Source organism: Chionomys nivalis, chromosome 16 (genome assembly GCF_950005125.1).
Source record: "Chionomys nivalis chromosome 16, mChiNiv1.1, whole genome shotgun sequence".
Classification (NCBI taxonomy): Eukaryota; Metazoa; Chordata; class Mammalia; order Rodentia; family Cricetidae; genus Chionomys; species Chionomys nivalis.
In genome coordinates this window covers 16,256,812-16,279,247 of record NC_080101.1, presented here as the reverse complement: position 1 = coordinate 16,279,247, position 22,436 = coordinate 16,256,812, and the positions used below count along the sequence as shown (strand labels likewise).

General features: G+C 42.9%; 1 protein-coding gene across 3 annotated transcripts in view; it reads right to left on the bottom strand.

Moving 5' to 3' along the window:
- Tmem245 (transmembrane protein 245) overlaps positions 1-22,436 on the bottom strand; it is a 77,027-nt gene that overhangs the window by 8,709 nt on the left and 45,882 nt on the right. For all 3 annotated transcript variants that reach the window (XM_057790486.1, XM_057790489.1, XM_057790488.1), the window contains 5 exons: positions 16,763-16,885; positions 16,481-16,626; positions 6,970-7,070; positions 4,894-5,068; positions 1,636-1,830 (listed from right to left, as the gene is read on the bottom strand). In XM_057790486.1, the coding sequence (XP_057646469.1) occupies positions 1,636-1,830; positions 4,894-5,068; positions 6,970-7,070; positions 16,481-16,626; positions 16,763-16,885 (740 nt within the window). The remainder of the gene's footprint in view (positions 1-1,635; positions 1,831-4,893; positions 5,069-6,969; positions 7,071-16,480; positions 16,627-16,762; positions 16,886-22,436) is intronic.

The window sequence follows — 22,436 nt, the reverse complement described above, 5'->3', positions numbered from 1 at the left end:
CAGTAAGCACCGTCCACAAGCATGAAGGAAACAATGGTGGTTATCTATGGACCCCTGCATCATCTTTCCCAGCACTACCCACTTGATAATACAACGTCCAACTTCCAGGGGAAGAGAAACAGGGCTCTTGTCTCTACCTTGGTTTCTTCTGTTTCATCTTAAAATAACTCTTGTTTTATATATTAAAAATAATTAGAAGACCCCCCCCAAAAAAATAACAGCAAAACATTAACAAAATCTGTGATTGTCCCTCTGGTGCTCTGAAGAAGCTACCCTTCACTAGGCAGACACCCGCTATAGCACCTGCTATTAAATGAGAAAGCAAAGTGATGCGGTAGTACTTCAGTGGGGCTGGGACAGCGCGACCGCCTCTATCTAGGAAAGCAAGGAGAGGCCCCAGCTGACGAGTCCTTTGTCAGTCCCCTAGGTCTCTGTGTTCTACTCTTTTTGAGGAAACTGACTTTTCTTAGCCATCATTAAAAGGGTGCATTAAATGGGGATGTAGTGACGCACACCTTTAACCCTAGCATTTGGAGGTTAGAGGCAGGTGGACTCTGAATTCCAGGCCAGCCAGGGCTACACAGTGACATAGAGAGATCCTGTCTCCAAACAAACAAACAATAAAAAAAAAAAATCCAAAACAAAACAAAACTATTAGCTCCAATAGGCTTCTGAGGAACCATTGTGTTTGATTCAAGAGATATGAAATTTAAAACAAAATGAACAGGACCACACTTTAAAAGGATTTTACACAGTAATATAAACGTGTAAGTGGACCATCAGAACCGACTTGTCAGTTGGAGTACTCAAATACAATAGAATATACAACAACACAGAAAGCGGTGCTTTCCCACTGAAGACAAGCTGGAAAACATAACGAAATGTCTAGAAGTTTAAAATTTTTTATTCTCAAACTATTGCTAGGCTGTACAGGCACAAACTTTACACAGAAAGTCCATTTTGTAATCACTGTTTGATTCTAGAACAGTGTTACTATGCCGCCTGAGCTGCTGTCAGAGCACTGGAACTGATAATCCGCCCGCCTCTGCCTCCCAAACACTGAGGTCACAGGCATGAGCCAACGCACCTGGCTTACGTTCCAAGTTTTCAACACTAAACCTGATACACAGTAGATATTTCACTTCTAGGTATACAAGCAAGTGAAATATAATTCACAACCACCAGGATATACACGCCAGATAACTAACAGAATCCTGTCTTTTAACAGCCATAAAATGACAGCTATCTAATGCCTTTCAATACCACACTGAAAAACGAGACTGGTATATTCATACACCAGAATGCCAGACAACAATGAAAAAGAATGAGTGAAAGAAAATACAATGATTGGTGAGTAATACAGGTAGAAACACTGACCCAACAAGGCCCGCCTCAAGAGCAGTACACAGTACACTTTAGACAATGTTCAAAACCTTCTGAAGTGACTACAGTCAGACTATCAATAAGCTGAATATCTGATGTCGAGAATGCACTGGAAAACCTGAGGACTGATGGAACTATGTTGCATGGCTAACGAGTGCTCTGATGAGTCTAGATGCAGGTCATCACTGAAAACAGAGACAGGGCAGTCTATGTCTATGTCTACCGTGGTTGCCACCATGCTGCTGAACTCACCTCTGAGTCTGAGCAGGCCAAGGTGTCTGATTTGGTGTGGGCACTGAATTCGTAGGACTCACTAGCATGGCACTGTAGATATTGGAAGCAACCACAAGTATGCAGAGAAGTATGGGCCCAATGATCGCTCCTTCCAGGCCCAGGTAGTACGCTCCGCCAGCCACTGCTAAGCCAGTCAGGTAAGGATGGCCTCCTCTGGAACAAAGAACACACCAGCTCATACAACTTCTAATGCGCGCCAGCTGTGGAGTAAATCCCAAGTACTCTCTAATACAATGTTAGTTCCCTGCTATTTCAGGCTTTATTGCACTCCTAGCTTTCTTCGGATTACGTCAATGCAGAATCAAGAACAGTGTAATAATATTGAGAAACAAGGATTTTCTTCGTATGTAGCAATGAGTGACATCAGCCTTTTCTTACAGGACTCGCTGCCATCGGGTAGTCTGTACATTCCACGTGGCTCCCTGAAGATTTCTGCTGGCTGAAGACTGGCTACCTAAGATGCCCACTATGTTACTTCCTTTAATTCAGCATGCATTCAACTAACTATGGCTTCTTTAATAAAACATAATTATAGCTGTAAAAATAGTAACATCAATATGCCTATTCTCAGTTTAGACCTTTGGCAACCTTCTAAAACACGGTTACCACAGGTATAATAAAGGGCCACATAAGGAAGGCATCTGTCAACAAAGCCCAAGATTTTATTTCCCAGGAGTCATAACTGTCTGAAGCTTATCAAGGCACCGCTGGCACGATGCGATGGAGTGAGCCAGATACAGCAGCACAGTATAGATAAGCCCTGACCACTGACGCAAGAGGGATGAAGAATTGGTCACGGTCTGTTTGTTTCGAGTTTTTAAATAACACAAATGAGTGGAACATTTTAATGAGGGTAAATAATTAAATACGTAGGAAGAATGTTTGATAATATATTACAGTTTACAAACACATACTGTGGTCAGCCAACCTTCAGGAAACAAAAGCATGATGTTCATAATTTAGCTCTCTTCCTTCTTTCAAAAAGAGATTCATAGCAGTGGCCCACAAAGGTCAAGTAGACTTCCCCTAACCAATATGTTTGAAGAAAATTGTTATCGGACATTCTTAAGGCTTAGAGTGGGGGAAGGAGGATTTTTAAATAAAAGCTTAATTAAAAATATAATTTAGGGCTGGAGAGATGGCTCAGCAGTTAAGAGCACTGATTGCTCTCCCAGAGGTCCCAGGTTCAATTCCCAACACCCACGTGACAGTTCGCAACTGTCTGTAACTCCGAGATCTGACACCCTCACACAGATATACATACAGGCAAAACACCAATGCACAAAAATAACAAATAAATTACTAAATACATATGTAATTTACACTAAACTTTTCATTTCCTAATAATACTGATCAAATATGAGAAAATCACATACAAATCTTAAATTATAACTATAACCCTTAATATAAAAAATTTACAGCAAAGTTTAAATACATGGAGCATAAGTATAAATCATATACTGTTTAGACCTCATTTTTGAAACCACGGTACTGGTTCTATGGCTGGCTGTTGAGGCAGGTGTCATCCTGCTACCCTAACTCACCTGCAGCTTGTGATGTAAAACAAATGGCTTTGAACTTTTGGTTACTTTCCTGCCTCTGCCTCTCAAGTGCTGGGATTACAACTGGGCACCACTAAGCCAGGCTTTGTTTCTGTTGGGTTTGTTTTTGGTTTTTGTTTCAGAATTTTTACATTCGTGTGTGTGTGTGTGTGTGTGTGTGTGTGTGTGTGTGTGTGAAGAGGAACTTGGATTCCCTAGAACTGCAGATACAGACAGTTGTGAGCTGCCCAGTGTAGGTGCTGGGAACCAAAGTCCAGTCCCTTGGAAGAAGACTACACAGTCTTTTCCATGGAGACAATTCTACAGCTCCAGGCTCTGTTTTTGATGCTGAGACAGGATCTTGGTATGTAGCTCAAGTGGGCCTGCAACTGGCAATCGTCTTGATTCTGATTCCTGAACGCTAGGATCACAGACCCCGGCTGATACTTTTACTGTTCCCTCTCGAGCTGTGGGCGTATAAATTTCCCATGGGAAGGACTGGAGTTTCCTGTCTCACTCCACTCTGGGGCTTCTAGACTGCTTTACATTCATTTCCAACTTTAATTCATTTGAGAAGAAATAAGTCACCATACAACTTAATTTCAGAAAACTTAAAAATAACTGAAGACAGCTGTTTCTAGAAGCTGAGGCCCTGTCCAGTTGGCTTTTAGGTTTTGTTCTTGAGACAGAGTGTCACTATGGAGCCCTGGATGGCCTCAAACTGGCTATACAACCCAGGCTGACTTTGAACGCACCGGAATCATCACCAGCCTCTGCATCTTTAAGAGCTGGTACTAAAGGTGTGCATCACCATGCCTCCTCCCCATCCCCCACTCCACAGGCACTCAACCTCACTGGATCTTTTGTTTACTGACAGTATATCGAATGAGGCCAGATGTGAGTCTGAGCTGGAACTACAGAACTTAGAAAGTTGAGACAGGAGGATTGTGAATTGGGAGATCTATCTGAGCTACACAGTGAGCTCCTTTCTCCAAACAATAATCATTATAAAAATGAAGATAATAAATATATTAGCTGTTTTGGGTGGGTTTCACAGGCCATATTCTGAAATTTAAGTCAGAATGATGAAAATCCACTTGGTTGGGACCGAGACAATAATGAACAATGTGAAATCTGAACACATGTCTACGTGACAACCTGATTGAGGACAGGATGCAATCTCTATACAGAGACCAAAACACAGGATAGATCTTTATGGTATCAGCAAAGTCTGAAGCGTTTGAAGCTGAAGCCGTGCCCATACAGACATAGCATCTGAAGAGAGCACAGGCATTAGAACACGCTGTAACTCACGTTAGGTTGGAATTTGCAGATGTACAATTGCATAATCATTTTCTACAAAGGCAAAGCAGCACCAAAATATCTACTAACTCTTTGCTGTATTTGAAATATTTAGGCATCTCTGGTAATATTTCCCTCCTAGGCCAAATGCCACAAAAATCAAACCATATGCATAATTTTGTCTTAACTTGTAGCTTTATAAATACTTATATAACAATCATACCCTTATCATAGCAGTATTATGCTACATACAAATTTCACTGTCAGAGAAATCACAAAAGGCTACCCAAATGAAAAATTCTTCCACTAGTCCTTCCCCATCTCTTCCCAAAACTAACAGTCTATGACTTAGCGAGAACCTGAGAATGCTCACCCTGATATGTCAGAGTAGATCGCAGTGTCCACGAAGTATGTCGGCAAGAGATGGAAGACCAGGAGCAGGACGGCCTTACACCCTAACCCTTGTGTCAGCCACAAGTCTAGGACTGCAGGTACCGCGGCCCAGTATGTCCCCAGGAATGGCACTGCTCCAAGGATTGCTGCCAGAGCTAATACAAGAGTAAAAGAAAAGCAAAGTCACTGGCAAAACAGCAACAAAGCAGCAGAACCCAAGCACTGCCTCTCCCTCCCTAAAAACAGCCCATTGCAGCTGGAGGTCCAAGTTTGGTTCCCAGAACCCACAGGGCAATCAAAGTCACTGCTAACTCCTGTTCCAGATATGACATGCTTTGGTCTCTGCAGGCACTGCACACCTGTGGTAGAAATACATCCACACACATAAAATAAAAACAATCATCTTTAAAAGCCACCCAAAGAGCCAGACATTGATGGCACACGCCTTTGATCCCAGCATACAGAAGGCAGAGGCAGGCAGATCTCTATGAGTTTGAGGCCAGCCTGGTCTAGAGAGTGAGTTTCAGGACAGCCAGGGTACACAGAGAAATCCTGTTATGGAAAAAAAAAAAATCCACCCAAACAAGTAAGAGAATACAAGATTCAGTTTTAGAGGGCTGGTAGAACTGGTTTAACTGATCTTTCTAGTTAAATAACAGTTCACTATGGGGCTGGGGGGGCGGGGGGCGTCAAGACAGTTTCTCTGTGTGGCCCTGACTGTCCTGGAATGCACTGTAGATCAGGTTGTCCTTGAACTCAGAGATCTACCTGCCTCTGCCTCCTCAGTGCTGGGATTAAAGGCATGCACCACCACTGCCCAGCTAACAACTCATTTTAAAAGTTGTTATCAATTTTTCTAATGTTCTTTTCTTTTCTAAATATTTCAATTTTTTTCTGTGTAATGTTGTTGTGTCTGTGTATGGGCATCAGATCCCCTGAAACTGAACTTACAGACAGCTGTGAACTGCTACATGGGTGATGGGAATCGAACCCAGGTGCTGGGAATTGAACCCAGGTCCTCTGAAAGAGCAGCCAGTGCTCTTAAGCTTGGAGCTATCTCTCCAGCCCCTAGTTTATGTTATTCTTAAATGTTAAATCTTACTGTCCTATGGCTAAAGTCCAGTCCTATAAATATACTAGTAGAACATTCACCAAAACGTCCTGACACTCAAGTCAATCTAGATCTCTGGTTGAATTCTTATTCTTTAATTTGCCACTAAGAAAAGAAAGGAAGGAAGGAAAGAAAGAAAGAAAAAGGTAACTAATGCAACAAAGCCCTGTAAGTAGACTTTACTTCAAGCTCGCTCCATTCCAAGTACTCTCCTCTCTTTGGCTCCCTTCAGACTAAGAGCCACACAGATGTGGTTCTTGTTCTGATCCAACCATTAACCATTCAGGTGACCTTGAAAAACTGGTTTTCATCCATATATCGCCTTATCAATATATTGCCTATCTCAATAGCTCCGTGTGGTCTCAGGGTGCAGAACAATCAGAGGGTGGGTTACTAGACAGTCAACTGGGAGAAAGCATGAATGAATTGTGGGGACATAAGGAGGGGGAAACGAATGAAAGTAAAAAGTTACAGCAGAGGCAAATGTGGAAGGCAGGAAGGGATACTTAAAGAAACAATGACAAACACAGAAGACAAAGGAGAACCAGCCTGCCCTCTGCCTGTGCGGTGCTCGCAGAACGAAGGTGCTGCGCTCAGGACAGATCACAACAGGCACAGCTGCTTCTATTTGCCCAGACGCACTCAGCCTGCCCCTGCGAGGGTAGCTCTCATGGAGCAAAGACATGAGACAACAAACTGCTCACTGCCTGCTAATTAGTTCAATTAATTGGTTGAGTGCCAACTATGTGCCCAATGTTGTGCTAGGACATCTATTCATTCAACAAGCACTTGCACAAGGCTTTCTACGCAAAGGGTACAGTTCCAGGTGCTGGAGAATATACGCCGCCAGGCTAGGTATCTTCGCTCTGAGGAAGAGGGCAGCTCTAATGTAACGTCAACCTTTCCTTAACGAGACAGTCAGGAAATTCTGCATATGGTAGTTACCTGATGGTATGAAGACAATATTGATGCCAAATATGGTGTGGGTCAGCCAGGTGTACAATCCATAGAAGCCAGCCATTTTGAGGGAAGCATCGAATACCCCTCTAGAAGAGCCAAAGAGAAAGGAAAAGGTAAATAACCCCGGCATCATATTTCGGTTTAGAAAAATCCTCACCTCTGGATCTTTGGTCACGTTATCCCAAATCTGGCAACAACTCATCTCTGAGAATACTATTTACTCAGCACAGCACTGGAAGCTGTGTATAAACTGCTGTTCACACAGCTCCCTAATGAGAAGACATGCAAAACAACACACCCTAAAACAACTCCTGCGGGGTGTCAAATTCAGGGCCTTGTGCATGCTACACAAGCACTCAACTGAGCTATAACCCCAGGCCCAACTTTCCAGTTCTTTTCCCTTCTTTCTTTTTAAGACAGGGTTTCTCTGTGTATTCCTGGCTGTCCTAGAATCAGTTCTGTAGACCAGGCTGGTCCCGAACTCAGAGATCCACTTGCCTCTGCTTCCTAAGTGCTGGGATTAAAAGCTGTCTAGCTAACTTTCTACTTCTTTTTTCTTTTTTGTGGTTTTTTAGGGTTTTTGTTTTGTTTTGTTTTGTTTCTCTGAAGCTTAAGTGCCTCTCCTGGAACTAGCTCTTGTAGACCAGACTGGCATCAAACTCACAGAGATCCACCTGTCTCTGCCTCCGAAGTGCTGGGATTAAAGGTGTGCGCAACTACCGCCCAGCACGACTTTCTACTTCTGAAGCAGATATTTCCTGGGTATAAATAGCATGCGTCTAAAGAAAGAATTAAGGTCTAAGAAATCCAAGCTGCACCCATCCAGTCCACAACCAGAAAGAACAAGTGAGGCTGAGAGTATAGTTCCATAGTGGAACAATGTTCAGCACACTCCAGGTCCTGGGTTCAAGACTCAGCATGGAAGGAAAAGAGGAGCAAAAGGGGAAGGAGGAGGGCAATGGGGGGAGAGCAGGGAAGGCAACAGAAGGAGGAAGGGAGGGCTAAAGAGGAGTGGGGAGTAATTTAACTTATACTCTGGCATTTTTTTTCTTCTAACAATATTTTCATACATTTCAACAAAACCTACAAAGTAACTTCTGGTATCAAATAATTCATGTCATCTGGGGAGATAGATGCATGACTATAAACTCTAACCAGGCAGGAACATTCAAGGAGTGAAAATAGGCATATATCCTGCAGTTAAATCAATGTATGGTACATGAGGGTGCTTCATTTCCGCTTCTCCATTGGAAGAGAATAAGGCAGCCCTATGTGGAAAAGGCAGCAGCCACAAATAACCTCAAGGGACCATAAGCCGCAGAGGCCAGGGCTCTGAAGGTGAAGCTATCATTGAAAAAGAGGATGATGGCAGCACAGGTGGCTGCACACAGCAGGAGCAAAGGCCAGCTCTGCGGTCGGGGGACTGTCATCTACTTGGGTGCTGAGACATGGTATCAAAGAACAGCTCCCCATCTGCAAAGTCACTGCCACCTTTACCAGTGGCATCACCCAAGAATGTGTGCTGTGATTCTCAGAACAACGACTCAGATGCAAATATATCAGAAAGGAGGAGGGGAGACACCCACAGGAAACAAAGAAACTGAAGAGTCCCAAGAAAAAAGAAATGATAGGGAAAGAACAGTGATGTCTGATAAAAAAAATTAAGGTTATAGAAATCTATTTTAGATTAACAAAAGCTAACAAACATAAAAAACCTGTTAAGTTTTAACCAGTTACAGTCAAGCTGGAGGACTCCAGGTAAAAAATTCCTCCACAACCGCTCAGCGTGGATCCAGCTCGCCAAGCACTGCAGCGAAACAACCAGCTACCCAGGATGTGTTCTCAGGTTCCCCCAAAGATGGCTGACGCCCAACAGGTCAGCAGGAAGCAGTCTCGAGAACTTGACACCCTCATTCCCTTAACCTGCCTTAATAGTGCTAACTATTCACCTTTTTAACAAAAAAAGAAGAGGAGGAGGGGGAGGAGGGGGAGGAGGAGGAGGGAGGAATGTTAGCACCCAGGTACACTTTGGCCCTGCCCCTGGAACCTGGCACAGTGCAGTCACCCTTCTACACATGGCAAGCAGTACCCTAATTGTACGCAGGTGCAAAGTCCCTTTAAGAGACAAACTCTGCCCACTCCAAATCTTTCTCTCTGCTTTTCTCTCTCTTTTCCCTTCCCTTTACCCCTCTCTCAATAAACTGTGCACTCAAGCTCTGTCTGTCTGGCATATCTGTCTTCGCCCACCATAGGAACCACTACAGGTCCCACCTCACACCACATTCCTCACAGCGTCAATGAAACATGGTTAAGGAGAGAATAAAGGAAGGGAGGATGTCTGGTCTGGAGAGGGAAGTCAAAAGAACGATGGAAACATCTGGGAGGAGCTGAAATAGCACACCAGGATTAGTAGGCACAAGGCACAGCAGTCTAATTACATGAAGGGAAAGGCACCCTCAAGAGGCAAGCATGGAGAGGAAGAGAAAAAAGGCGATGTCCTCAGCAGACCACAAGACAACGACCAATCAGCAAAAGAGCGGATGGAATCATTTCTGGGGCAGGAGTCAGGGAGGGGAAGAACCACATCAACTGCTAGGGTGAGGGGAGGGCCAGAGAACTTGTCCAGAATTAATGAGCAGCCAGTGTGAGAAGTGTGGGTGTGGCCAAACCTTACAAGTTTTCACAGTAAAACTAAGTTGGCACCAAGGATGCATAGTAAAGTAGCTCACTGAGGCCCCAGCACCAGCTCACTCTGAAACAGACCACTTGTGTGACAAGCACAGGCTTCTTCCTTCCACCCTGAACTGGGGTTGTATGCAACAGTCACTACAGCAATTTTGAGCTAATCTGTACACCCTAAGTATCTGCACTACACACCGTTCACAGTTCCCAAGCATATTCTATTACCACTGAGGAACAAAATAAGCTTCTGCCTGGACAGCATGGCTTGTGACCTGGCACACATGCATTAAAAACAGCCTCACAGCACACTCTAAAAACGTACTCAAATCTCCCTTACACCACCCAGGAAGACCACAGCCCTGCTCCTATCTTCATCTTAGGACTTCCGGCTGCCCACACTAGAAAATATGTTTTCTCTTTTTTAAATACTCAGTTCGTGATAATTTGGTATACTATCGTCAACAGGAGGCGAATACAACTTTACTATTTAAACTGTAAAGATTATATGAACAAGAACCTGTAATACTGAGCTTACACTCATCAGCCAGATTCGGAAGCTGAGAGGTGGGGGTACAGCTCAGGGGTAGACTACTCACCTAGCAAGTGAGGCCCTGGGTTCAATCCCCAGCATTTAAAAACAGTCAGAATACATCTACAATTAAACCACTACAGTAGCTACCAATGACCAGACAGCACAGTCAGTGCAGCCTAAAGCTGCACATGGACATCTATTATACGATAAAACCCGTTTCATAAACACGAGGGAATGAGGCTGAATAGAAGAACCTGTGAAGAACACAGGTAAGGCACACGCGCGTGCGCGCACACACTCAAAATCTGACATAATTTGCTCTCCTAGTCAAAGAAAAGTTCATCTGGTACGAACTAATGAGCTGCAGACAATCGTGCACAATACAGTCAAATGTGCTAGCAGAATATAGTTTCATCATTGTGAGAACAAAGTTTATAATGAAAAGCTACTTCTTTCTCTCACTGGTGCCAATTAATCCACATCTTTTTTGGATAGCCAGCAGTGTGCACACACCTACCTTGTTATCAAGGAAAAATGGCATGATACACATCACCCTATCATGTTCAAAATTCACCAGACTCAGACTTGTGGCATTTTTTTAACCACAGTGTGTAACATCTGTGCTGTATGAAATTGAGGTGCCAACAGGCATTCCCTTCAAGACTGCTCACCATGACCAAAGACCTCAGGTCATGGTCACTACCCTAATGAGCATGTGCTCCCTGTTTCCTTCAGACTTGAGCCTGTTTTAGGCAGAGTTGTTTCTGCTCAACCCTCTGGAACTATTTTATCCCTAGTGATTTTTCAAGCATTATGGAAATGAGTTCTTTGTGTCTCTAGGCTTTCCTAGCACTCAGCAGTGACAAGAACCAAATAGAGAATATGTTGGAAGCTCTTCTCCCCTCTTCTGACAGCTCAGTTAGCAAAGGAAGAAGAAACGGACACAGCGGTAGAGGCATCTTTTCTAACCAGACCCCCGTCACTACAGACTGACAGATGACCCCTGGCCCCACACCCGCTGACACCACAGCTCAGGTTCCGCTCTCTACTTGGCTTCTCAAAGGCAGGACATAAGTTCCAAATGTTGTACGCAGCCAACCTTCCTTTCCTCTGCACCTTTGTTTTTCCATAACAGCTGCAAGAACGTTTGTGCCGAGTGACACTAAAGGTGTGAATTTCATGCCTCCTTCACACACTGACAAGGCTGTGAGCCCGCTCCCATTCCTACCAACAGGAACTCATCATTTTTATAAACCCAGAAGAGACAGGACAACGCTGATCAGTCAACCAGCTCTTGAAGAGATGAAGCCTGACAAGCTGTCAAGTGACAAAGCACAGCTCAGAAAAGCTATGACTGGCGCACACAGTGACACTTGCCACAGACAAGTAGGAAGCACACGGCTTAAGAAAACAAACAGAAGCCGGGGCGGTGGTGGCGCACGCCTTTAATCCCAGCACTCGGGAGGCAGAAGCAGGCGGATCTCTGTGAGTTCGAGACCAGCCTGGTCTACAAGAGCTAGTTCCAGGACAGGCTCCAAAACCACAGAGAAACCTTGTCTTGAAAAACCAAAAAAAAAAAAAAAAAAAAAAAAATGTGTTGAGTCTAAAATCAGACCCCACTTACTCTGCCTTTCTGTACATTCCTCCCACCTTTCTCTCTAAAGACCAAACAGAAGAGCACCAAACTATCCTGTCCCTAGGAAACATCCACCTAAGGGTACTCTACCTAGGCTACCATTCACCCATGGGACTCCACCCTCAATACACTACAGTGTGCCTCAAATGGACAATAAGCTAGTAAAAAGACCATGAGAGCAAGAGACAGCATGGAACACTCTGAATGGGGACAGCACCAGCTCCCCGATCGGCTATACACCATTTCTTCCAATTCCTATACTATGAAACAAAAATTTTAGTTCTAACAAATTGAAGGTTTGATGCAATCCTGAATGTAGTCTATCAGACCCATTTGTCCAACTCAGCTGATCTCAAAAACATTTCAAGTAGAATACATACAATTATATTTAAGAGGCAATGTTATAAACTACAGGATAAACATATACTGTAGAGGAAAGAGGGAAATCTAAAACTTCCTTCTTGTTTTATTGCAGTACCTACTTTAGGACAGAAGTCAGGAAGCAAATGCCCACTATCTCCTTGTTTGCATCCGTGCACCTAACCTCTCTTCCATTACATCCTCTTTCCCCTCTCCTGGTTCACCTGCCTCAGAGACCTGCTCCACAGTCAATGCACAGAAACCCAGCAACAACAGATTTCTAGTGTGAGCGTCAAGGTCATGGCTGTGCATTGGTCCCAAATGCTACTGAGCAGTCCAGGGAGGCAGAGCTTGCACGAGGAACAGCTGAGTCATAGACAGAAGCGGCCAACTCTGGACACCAAAGGAAGTCTCTGGTGGTCACGACAAATATTCATTCACAACTTTTATATCATTAATACTTATTAATGTACATTCTGTGTCCTTACTATGAATGATTAATGCTTAAAATTTTTAAAGGGTTTCAACTACATAATAGTAGACATCTGTACCCAAAACTTTTAAGCTCAATAAAACAAATGCAGCAAGTATCACAATGAAAAGCTACATAAAAGACAAAGATTTTAGAATTACTTTCCTATGAAGTTAAACATTCAAGTAAATTACACTAACCTTTAATCGCTTAGTTGAGGCATAATTTGCTCCAGATAATTTAATTTCCCCAAATATGCATAAGAAATTTTGTCTCTTTATTTCAATGCTATGGCATCTCAAACAAATAAAAATATTCCACACACTTTTTTTTTGGAGATTTTCTTTGGTCTTGCTATATAGCTCAAACTAATCTAAACTCACTATGTAGCTCAAACTGGCATAGAACTTACAACAATCCTCCTGCCTCAGCCTCCCAAATGATAGAATTGCAGGCACGTGCCACCACATCCAGCTTAAAAACTTTTTTTAAAAAAATAACTTTAGCCAGAGGTTAGTGGTGCACACTTTTATCCCAGCACTCAGAGGCAAGTGGATCTCTGTGAGTTTGAGGCCAGTCTAGTCTACAGAACAAGTTCCATAGCAGTCAGAGCTGCTCACAGAAACTCTGCCTCAAATAGATAAATAAATAAATGGGTGGACAAACAAGCAAACAAACAAAATAAAAACATAAGTAGGCAAGTAAGTAAATAAAACTTTATATTTATTGTTGCATATTTTACTCTAAATGAGTATTATTTACACCTTTAAATCTGTAACAATTTCATTCAGTCAACAATTCGTTCAAATTTGAAACTGGAAACATCAATTTTCTTAAGGGACAACACTGACTTTTTAAAAATAACAATTTCAATTTTTCAGAATTGGGGAAGAAGTAGAAGATCCATTTTCTGAGTTAAATCTTTCAGAACATATATTCTCACATTTAATTAATTCATCACCAGGAGTTCCACCCTCCAGCACGAAAAAGCTGTAATCCCAGCAAGCAATAGCCATAGCCGTGTGCATGCACTCACGTGAAAATATCACACACACTAAATTGCACTAAGGCCGTGACAACATGCAACTTAGTCATGTGCAATACCCCCACCAGAGCAGGCAGAATGGGAGCACCAGGGAGAGGGTGGAGTGTGCATTCGGAGACAGCATGCTGCTTGGGAGGAAAATGTGGGATCCAGGACGCATGCTACTAACTCAAACACCCTGAGATGGGATGAAAACTCAATGGCAAGGGCACTCAATTTAGGGGGATGTGGATTTAGACTTAAAATAATAAAGTTCAAAATGTCAAGGCCACAGTGAGTACAAATGAAACCACACAGCTCAGAGCACAAAGCTCCAGGGACACACCTCTGCCTGATCATGCAATAAGCCCCAATCTCATTCCACATGTGATTCATTAAAGGATCATACAAAAAATAATTTAATGTATGTTCACTTGACCGTACACTGATGAGCAATGACTTATTTATAAAATTGGTGTCACTAAACACTTACAGAATAAACTGCAAATTTTCCCATTTTTTTCCCTATTCTTCTTCTTTATCTTCATCCTCAAAGAATCATATTACTACTTAAACAATCCTTCAGAATGAAAATTCTTCCTCAGGCTCTTAAACAAGGATCACTGCCATCTTCCACCCCCCCCTCCCCCGAAGATGGCTTAAGAGGAGCCCATGCAGAGGCTGAGCGTGTTGAGTCTTTGTATAAGCTTGTAAAGAAACAACAGAGGGCTGGAGCCTGGAAAGCCCATTCAGCCATAGCTGAGAAGTGGCTGTCTGAGATTTAAGCCCACCTATTAGCTTTCAGACCCAACAGGATCATAGAGCTGATACTAAATTCCTTCTTCCCCCCCATATTAAATGATGATACCTGGCATGGTACTCATGAAAAAGAGAAAGAGAGAGCGGAGGATATCAAGTTCAAGTTCAAAGCCAGCCTGGGTGACAAAGCAAGATCCAGTCTCAAAAAACAAAAAACAAAAAACAAAAAAACAAGAGAGAGATTGGGGTAAGAAGAGTACAGAACTGTCTTGTGTAAAGTTAAGCAACTCAGTGTCAGTCAGTTGCTCACTTTGAGAAAGCATCGTAAGAACATTCCAGAATTGTAATCTGAGAAAGGTAAAGCTTCTTTGAGAACAAGGGTGCCAATAGAGGCTCCAGTGGGCTTCCTGGCAATGCATGGGTCTCCCACACACCTTGGCCTCAGTCACACTGATGGAAGAACTGGCACCAGCCCAAATTTGAAAAGGGAATTTTAGTGGCTTTATGCTACTGGGAAGAGAGAAGGGTTTTTTTTTTTGTTTGTTTTGCTTTGTTTTGTTTTGTTTTTTTTCCTTTTGGGAGAAGAGTATTTGCAAAAACCTTTTTAAAAGGAGGATAAATAAAAGACAACCTATTGTTGCAATTTTCATCATTTTATTTATCCAGTAAGGGTGTCAGAGGTCACAGGGACATGAAAGGGATGTTAAAACTATTCCACTAACAGCAATCACTTGGAAGTTCCAGTGTTAGATAATATACTCCCAAATGGAATCTTATATGATGGTTCCTCGTGAACATGCAAAGACAGGTGATAATAGTGCACTGGACTTCTAACGATCAAAAAAAAAAAAAAAAAAAAAAAGGCCAGATGACACCCAATTCAATCCAAGAAGAAAATATTGATAAAGACCTCCCCCAGGCTTCACAAGTAGGAATGAGAAGAAAACGGCAGAATTTCTAGACATGAGCTACTTTAGGAGTGCACATGCTTTTCTAGAATATAACTGAGGGCTCTGAAGAACAGAGTGGCTGTCTCCCTAGCTGTTCCATGAATACAGAGGAGCGGTAGCCAGGAGAATGCAGAAAGGACTGCCCGGTCATTTAAGTTTCTTGGATGACTAGTTCCAAACAACGGCAACTTTTGGACATATACAGAAACAGAATGCCAGAGGTTCCATGTGTAACTGAGTCTACGGCCGCACAGCTAACGACCTGGTGTCGCTGAGCATTTACAGAATGAACTACATTTTTCATAATTGCTTGTCCAGTCCTTAGTAGAAAGAAGGGTCTGATGGGTGGCACAATTATTAACTTTAAACAGTTAGATATCCACAAAAATAAGACTACAGTGTCTCTAACTAGGCAATGAGACAAGGGCAAAGAAGGAGCTAAAGAGCTCAAGGTCGCAAAAGGGCAAAACCCTACCAGAAATAGAGGAAAAGAGAAGGACCAAGGAGCCTAAGGGGTGTAGAAGGGGAAGAATCTCAGTTAGAAACTGAACCTGCAATACACAGACTCTAGAAACATGCTTCATGGAAGTTTTTGTCCAGATACAGTGCAGAGACTTGGAGATGAATAAACACTGTGTTTTTAATAACCACCTTATCCCTGCAGAGAGCACAGCTTCGAACAAAAAGAGAAGCAGCAGGGTCATCTGCCCTCATAACAGATCCAAGCCGGCACTCCTGAGAACAGAAAAGGGTCCAAAGAGGTGAAGACTGTGTGGTGAAAGATGGGGGAGGGGGTTCTCCTGAGCAAGCGACATGAAGATGGAATCCAGACGGAGAGCCTGTTTATGGAAAGCCCTTCTGTACTCACAGGCAGCAGAGTGAGGGGCAAACTAATTGGAACGTCTCCTCAAAGCACAGGCACTGCTTCTAGTACCCTCTGAAAGTGAGAACAGGGTCCTGAAAACACCAACATCCTTCACTAGTTCAACACTGAATAATTCCTATGAAATGCAAGGCAGGTAATTGGGATGTCATGGAAAGCTTACAAAAGGAGTAAGAACAGCAAAAGCCTTGTCCCTACCTGATGGCTTCTTCCACAGACTGGCCAATAATATTAGAAGAAGGGCCTGGCTGAGACAGTGGTGTCAGGCTTATCACCCACTTCACTGGCTTGTAGTACTCATCACTGGAACTTAACAGATAAAACAGTGTGGTCAGGAAAATTATCTGCAAAACAAAGGACAGTATCTCCTAAAAGATCACATTTGGGAACCTACAGAAGACACACATGCACAAATACAGAGCCCAGAAAAACGCTGTGATGTGTAAGGAAATACAGTGTGTGCTCTCTAGATGTACATACCAGGGACAGCACAAAGTTGAGAAGGGCAGTGCCACTGTAGAAGAGGATGGTCAGCAGCGTGGTAACCGTGGTAAACAGCAGGCTCACATTCCGGCTCATAACAATCCACAGGGACTCCAAGATCTGATGGAGAGAACAGCTGTGTTAGAACTAAACCTCATGGAGTAGCTCCAGCCATCCAGTGTGCTATTAGTGCACTGTCTCCCTTATTAGTCATAACGGAAGAGGCAGGAAGCTGATACTTACCTCAAGGTAGAGGAAAAGCACCCAGAAACATCTACGTTCAATAGTAAAGAAAATGGCTAAGTAGTTAAGTGAATCCACTCCAAATAATACTTCAAGTACTAAAGCAACTATCAGAGACATTTCATTATATTTTTTTTCTATTATGCTGGGTTTTGTCCATTTGTTTTGGTTTGGTTTTTCAAGACAGGATTTCTCTGCTTAACAGTCCTGGCTATCTTGGAACTTGCTTTGTAGACCACGCTGACCTCGAACTCAGAGAGATTCACCTGCCTCTGCCTCATGAGTGCTGGATTAAGGTGTGCACCACCACGCCCAGCTTCTCTTACTCTGTTTTTAAAACACAGAATTTTTATACATTTTACAATTTTTAATGGTAAGACACAGAACACATATGCATGTCTACAGAAGAATATGTGAGCACACCCTCCATGGTTCTGTTTATTTTGGAGGGTTATAAGTGCAGGTCACTCATTAAACTAGCTGTCTATTCTCTACCCTTATCACTGCCAACTCAGATTGAACTATAAATGTAATGTATTATTCCAATGACTTGAAATCGCAATGGAAATGATGAACACACAGGATCAATGGCAGAGCATTTCCTGGGACAGACAGAGATGACTCAGTTCACCAAGTCCCTACAAACTCATGACTGAAGGGTGATGTCGCTATCCCATCACACCTCCATGTTTCCATTTCTTGCCCCTTCATCAACTAAAACCCCTTATAATGTCTGTTTTATTCTTCCCAAGTGGGTTCTTCCAACTGATAAAAACATGGAAACAAAATGGTCAAGAGGACATGTTCTGTTCAAGTGCTGGATGCTCAGTGCTGTGAGGGCAGCAATGCGGAGGGCTTTATCTCAACTGTACAGACATGAACTCAACCACAGAGGCTTGTTGCAGTCAGGAAGGAAACCCTGATACCTGCATTCCACTTTGGTGCCTTTTGAAGAGAGCAGCTCTGGACCTGCCACACGTTCAAGGTATGGCATGCAATCCATGGGAGGCCTGCAGTCCATGTGAGGCCTGTCCATTCCTTTCCCACCTCCATACACCATTTATAAAAGACAGTCTGTTGTTCTCAGAATGTCTTGGAAGCCTCAGCTGAGTCTTTATAAGAGAATTCAACAGACAGGCTTCATTTACAAAAACTCCTTACAAAAAAATCTTGAAAATGCTTCGTTATGCCTACAAAAATATGCACGATTAACTGTTTGACCTTGAGGGATAAAGAATGAATGAACAAAGCCACTGATTATAAGAAACAATGTCTGTATTTGTAATTTGGCAAGCATTCTTTTGGGAGCCTCAGTCACTCTGGAATTTTTAATCAAAAAAATTTACATAGTTTCTGTGTCACCGAAATAGAAAACATCCTCCTGTAATTCTTAAAAAATTAAATGAATACAGCAATTGTAGAACGGCAGTCTCCACCAACAACCCAGCAACCTTTTTACTTGAAAGGGGATCAACTAAAGCCAGAGAGGACAGTTCTGGGGTGTTAACTCAATCATCAAAGGAGAATTTTAGTTTAATCACCAGGGTTGGAAAGGAGGGTATCAGTAAAGGCAGGATCAGTAAGAAAGCCCACAAAACTCAGGAAAATGCAACAGATTTGTAGAAGCAAAAATGCATCCCAACTCAAAAATGGCAAACATGAGCCAGGGCCGGCATTAATTTAATCAACAGGGGCAACATAACCAAAAAGACGCCTAGAACCGAGTCCCTGGCCATGAAGTGTAAGCCCAGAGGAGACTCACAAGCAGTTAAGCAACTTGGTCACAGAAGGCAATTAGAATTAACACGGAGCCTGGCTCAGCAGCCTCCTGCTTTGCTGCCTCCCTCTGAGTCCACTGTCATCCAATCACCCTTGGCCTCTTATATGGCTTCTCGGGTACTTCTAAGCTCACCTGCTATGGAACCCAAGAAGCAGAAAAACAGAATACTGTAGGGATGCAGGGGTCAAAATAAGAGAATATCTCTGTGGTGGTTTGAAAGAAAATGGCCCCCACAGGGAGTGGCACTATTAGAAGGTGTGGCTTTGGTAAAGAGGGTATGCCCTTGTTGGAGAAAATGTATCATTATGAGGGTGGGCTTTGAGGTCTCCTTTGCTCAAGCTACGTTCAGTATGATACACAGCTCACTTCCTGTTGCCTATGGATCAAGATGTAGAACTCCCAGCTACTTCTCCAGCACCATCTCTGTCTGCACCATGTCCTGCCATGATGATAACGAACTAAACCTTTGAAATTGTAAGGCAGTTCCAATGAAATGTTTTCTTTTATAAGAGTTGCCATGGTCGGAGACTGGAGAGATTACTAGTGGTTAAGAGCACTGAGTTTTCTTCCAGAGAACCTGGGTCAAATTCCCAGCACACACATGGCAGCTCACAACTGTCTGTAACTCCAAGATCTGACACCCTCACACATACATGTAAGCAAAAACACCAATGCACATAAAACAAATAAATTTAAAAAAATAAAAGATTGTATATAAATGTATTTTTTTAAAAAAAAGAGTTGCTGTGGCCATGGTATCACTTCATAGCAATAGAAATCCTACCTGAACAACCTCTCTCCTGCAAAAATGAAGTTATTTCCCTTTCTGTCTAGAAGCCCAGAGATATGGGCTACATGAGCTCCACTGACCTTTTCTGGTTCATCTTCTAGGAAGAGAATTGCACCAGGAGGCCTCAATATACCATCTCAGCTCTGCCACTGTTCTTTTAAGCACAAAATAAAGGCAAGCTGTAATATGCCTCTTTTCATTAGTTTAGTTGACAATACAACATGAGGCTATATTCTAAAGTAGTGATAAGGAATTTAAAATCTAGCTGGAGGACATGGAGAAATGGCTCAGTGATTAAGACCACTGCAAGCAGGGCAGTGGTAGCACACACCTTTAATGCCAGCACTTGGGAGGCAGAAGCAGGCAGATCTCTAAGTTCTAGGCTAATCTGGTCTACAAAGTGAGTTCTAGGACAGCCAGAGTTCTTACACAGAGAAACCCTGTCTAAAAACAAACAAACAACAAAACAAAACAAAAAAAACAAAAAAAAAACACCATTGACCCAGATTTGGTTCAATGTACCCACATGGTGGCTCATAACCATCCGTTACTCCGGTTCCAAAGATCTGATGTCTTCTGACTTCCACAGACACTGCATACATACATGCAGGGAAAACACTCACACATACACTAAAAATAAATAAACCTTTATAATTCCATTCATTCAGAAAGACTGAGCATCACAACTGAAAACAGTAAAATATACTCAAGTACCAAATAAGGGTGAAAACAAAAACTAGGAGGATCTGAATGTAGGGACCTCCATGTGTTCTGAAACACTCTCGGGGGAACCGAGGAACGTGTGCAGAGTAAACCTTTGATCCTAGCACTCTGAAGGCATAGGTGGGCAGATCTCTTTGAGCAAGAAGCCAGCAAGGGCTACAAAGGAGACCATGCCTCAAAAAAATCAGAACAAAACCAAACAAAGCAAAGGAAAAACAAAGACAGAGAAGTGTGAAATGAGACCCAGAGCTTTCCTGAGGAGGAAACCTGTTCTGGAAGATCACAGCATGCTACCCAACATGCTGGCCCCTCAGGCAGAGAAAAGAAAAACTGGAAGCAATGTTAACCGCTTTACTGTCACTGAATCTGTTACTAGGACAAGATCAGGAACTCAAGGATAATAAATTGGAGAATATTTATAAAACATCTGGGTGGTACTTGTCATAAACTAGGGATCCCAGGGAGACAGCTCAGTGGATCCCCAGAACCCAAGTAAAAGCTGCCAGAAGAGATGGACTCTGAGGAAACTGTAGGCTCCGAGAAAAGGCACGGCTGTGAGTGAGTGGGGACTGGGCACGGCAGCCTTCTCACTGGACAGCAAGTCTCTGAGACACGCAAAAGACGTGCTACCAGGTGGACCCGCCCTCCAAAATGCAGCGGCAATAAAGAGCAACACTGAGAGCTTCCGATGAACACAACATCTGAACCCCCCTTTTAAAAACAAATGCATACTTTTAGGAATATGAATAGGCTATTTTTAAAAGCCCTTTTGTTCTGGAGAGAGAGGTGGGTATACCTCAAGAATGTGATTTACAATATGATGGAGGTGGGTCTTGTATCTTATCTGTTGCTTTCATTGGTTAACTAATAAATAAAACTGCTTGGCCCGATAGGACAGAAAATTAGTATTGTTCAATAAACTTTCAGTATTTTGAAAGTATACAGTTATGAACAAACCAATATCCTGAATAACCAATGTATAGTACCAAAGCATACAAGGGTAAAAGAAACATCTTTAACCAAAATTGGCCAATGGACTTTGATAAGCCAGAATATAAAGCAATTACTACCAGCTTCACAGTTCACGCTGCATAGACCTTTTAAAAACAGCCTGTGCTGATTCTGGATAGTATCTGGAAAGACTGTTCACAACTACAAGCTAGAAAAGCTGCTTTTTCTCATCCTATCTGTGCAAGACCTTCCAAAGCAAGGGGGAGTGGGGTGTTCAGCTCACGATCTCGCTGGTGAGTTTCCCTCTGCCCTACTGTGTGAGAATGGATGTTTTTTCCATGAATTGGCCAAAATTAGCATATTCCAATAGACTAAATATAGAGCAGAGATGAAATCCAGACATGAAATTGGTTTGTGCAAGCTAAGATGCCTTAAGTAACTCTCCTACAGACAGTTTTCTATAGATAGCTTCCCAATATTTTTCACCTTGGATAATAGTATTGTGTATGTATGCACATTTGTGTGTGGGACACGTGTGCTTATGTACGCGTGAGAATGGGAGCCAGAGGCCAACATCAGGTGTCCTCCTTAACCACTCTCTACTTCCTCGTTTTGAGATGGGGTCTCTTACTGCACCTGCAGTGCACGGACTCACACAGACTGGCTGTCCAGCACAGTCCCAGGATCTGCCCGCCCCGGCATCCCACTCCACCTCCACCCAGCACTGAGGTTAAAGAAGTGTGCTTCCACCTCTGACGTGCTTACGTGGGTGTGGAGGATTTGAACTCATGTCCTCATGCTTGTACAGCAAACACCCTAACTAAGACATTTCCTCAGACCCAGAAAATAGTATTTGTAACACACTAAAGTATTCTTCATGCTATAATGAAAAAATAAATAAACATGCACTTTGAAGTCCAGTACTAAATCCTTTGAGAACCACTGGGCTAGTAAAAGCAGAGGGAAGGGGTTATCAAAACAGAATAGCTGGGCACACTGTCAAGTGCCTAAAATTTGAAGAACTTTGGAGGCTAAGGCAGGAGGTCTGCTTGAAGCCAAGAGTTGAGGGTCAGCCTGGGGAACATAGTAAGTCCCCATTACTTTTTTTTTGGTTTTTCGAGACAGGGTTTCTCTGTGGTTTTGGAGCCTGTCCTGGAACTAGCTCTTGTAGACCAGGCTGGTCT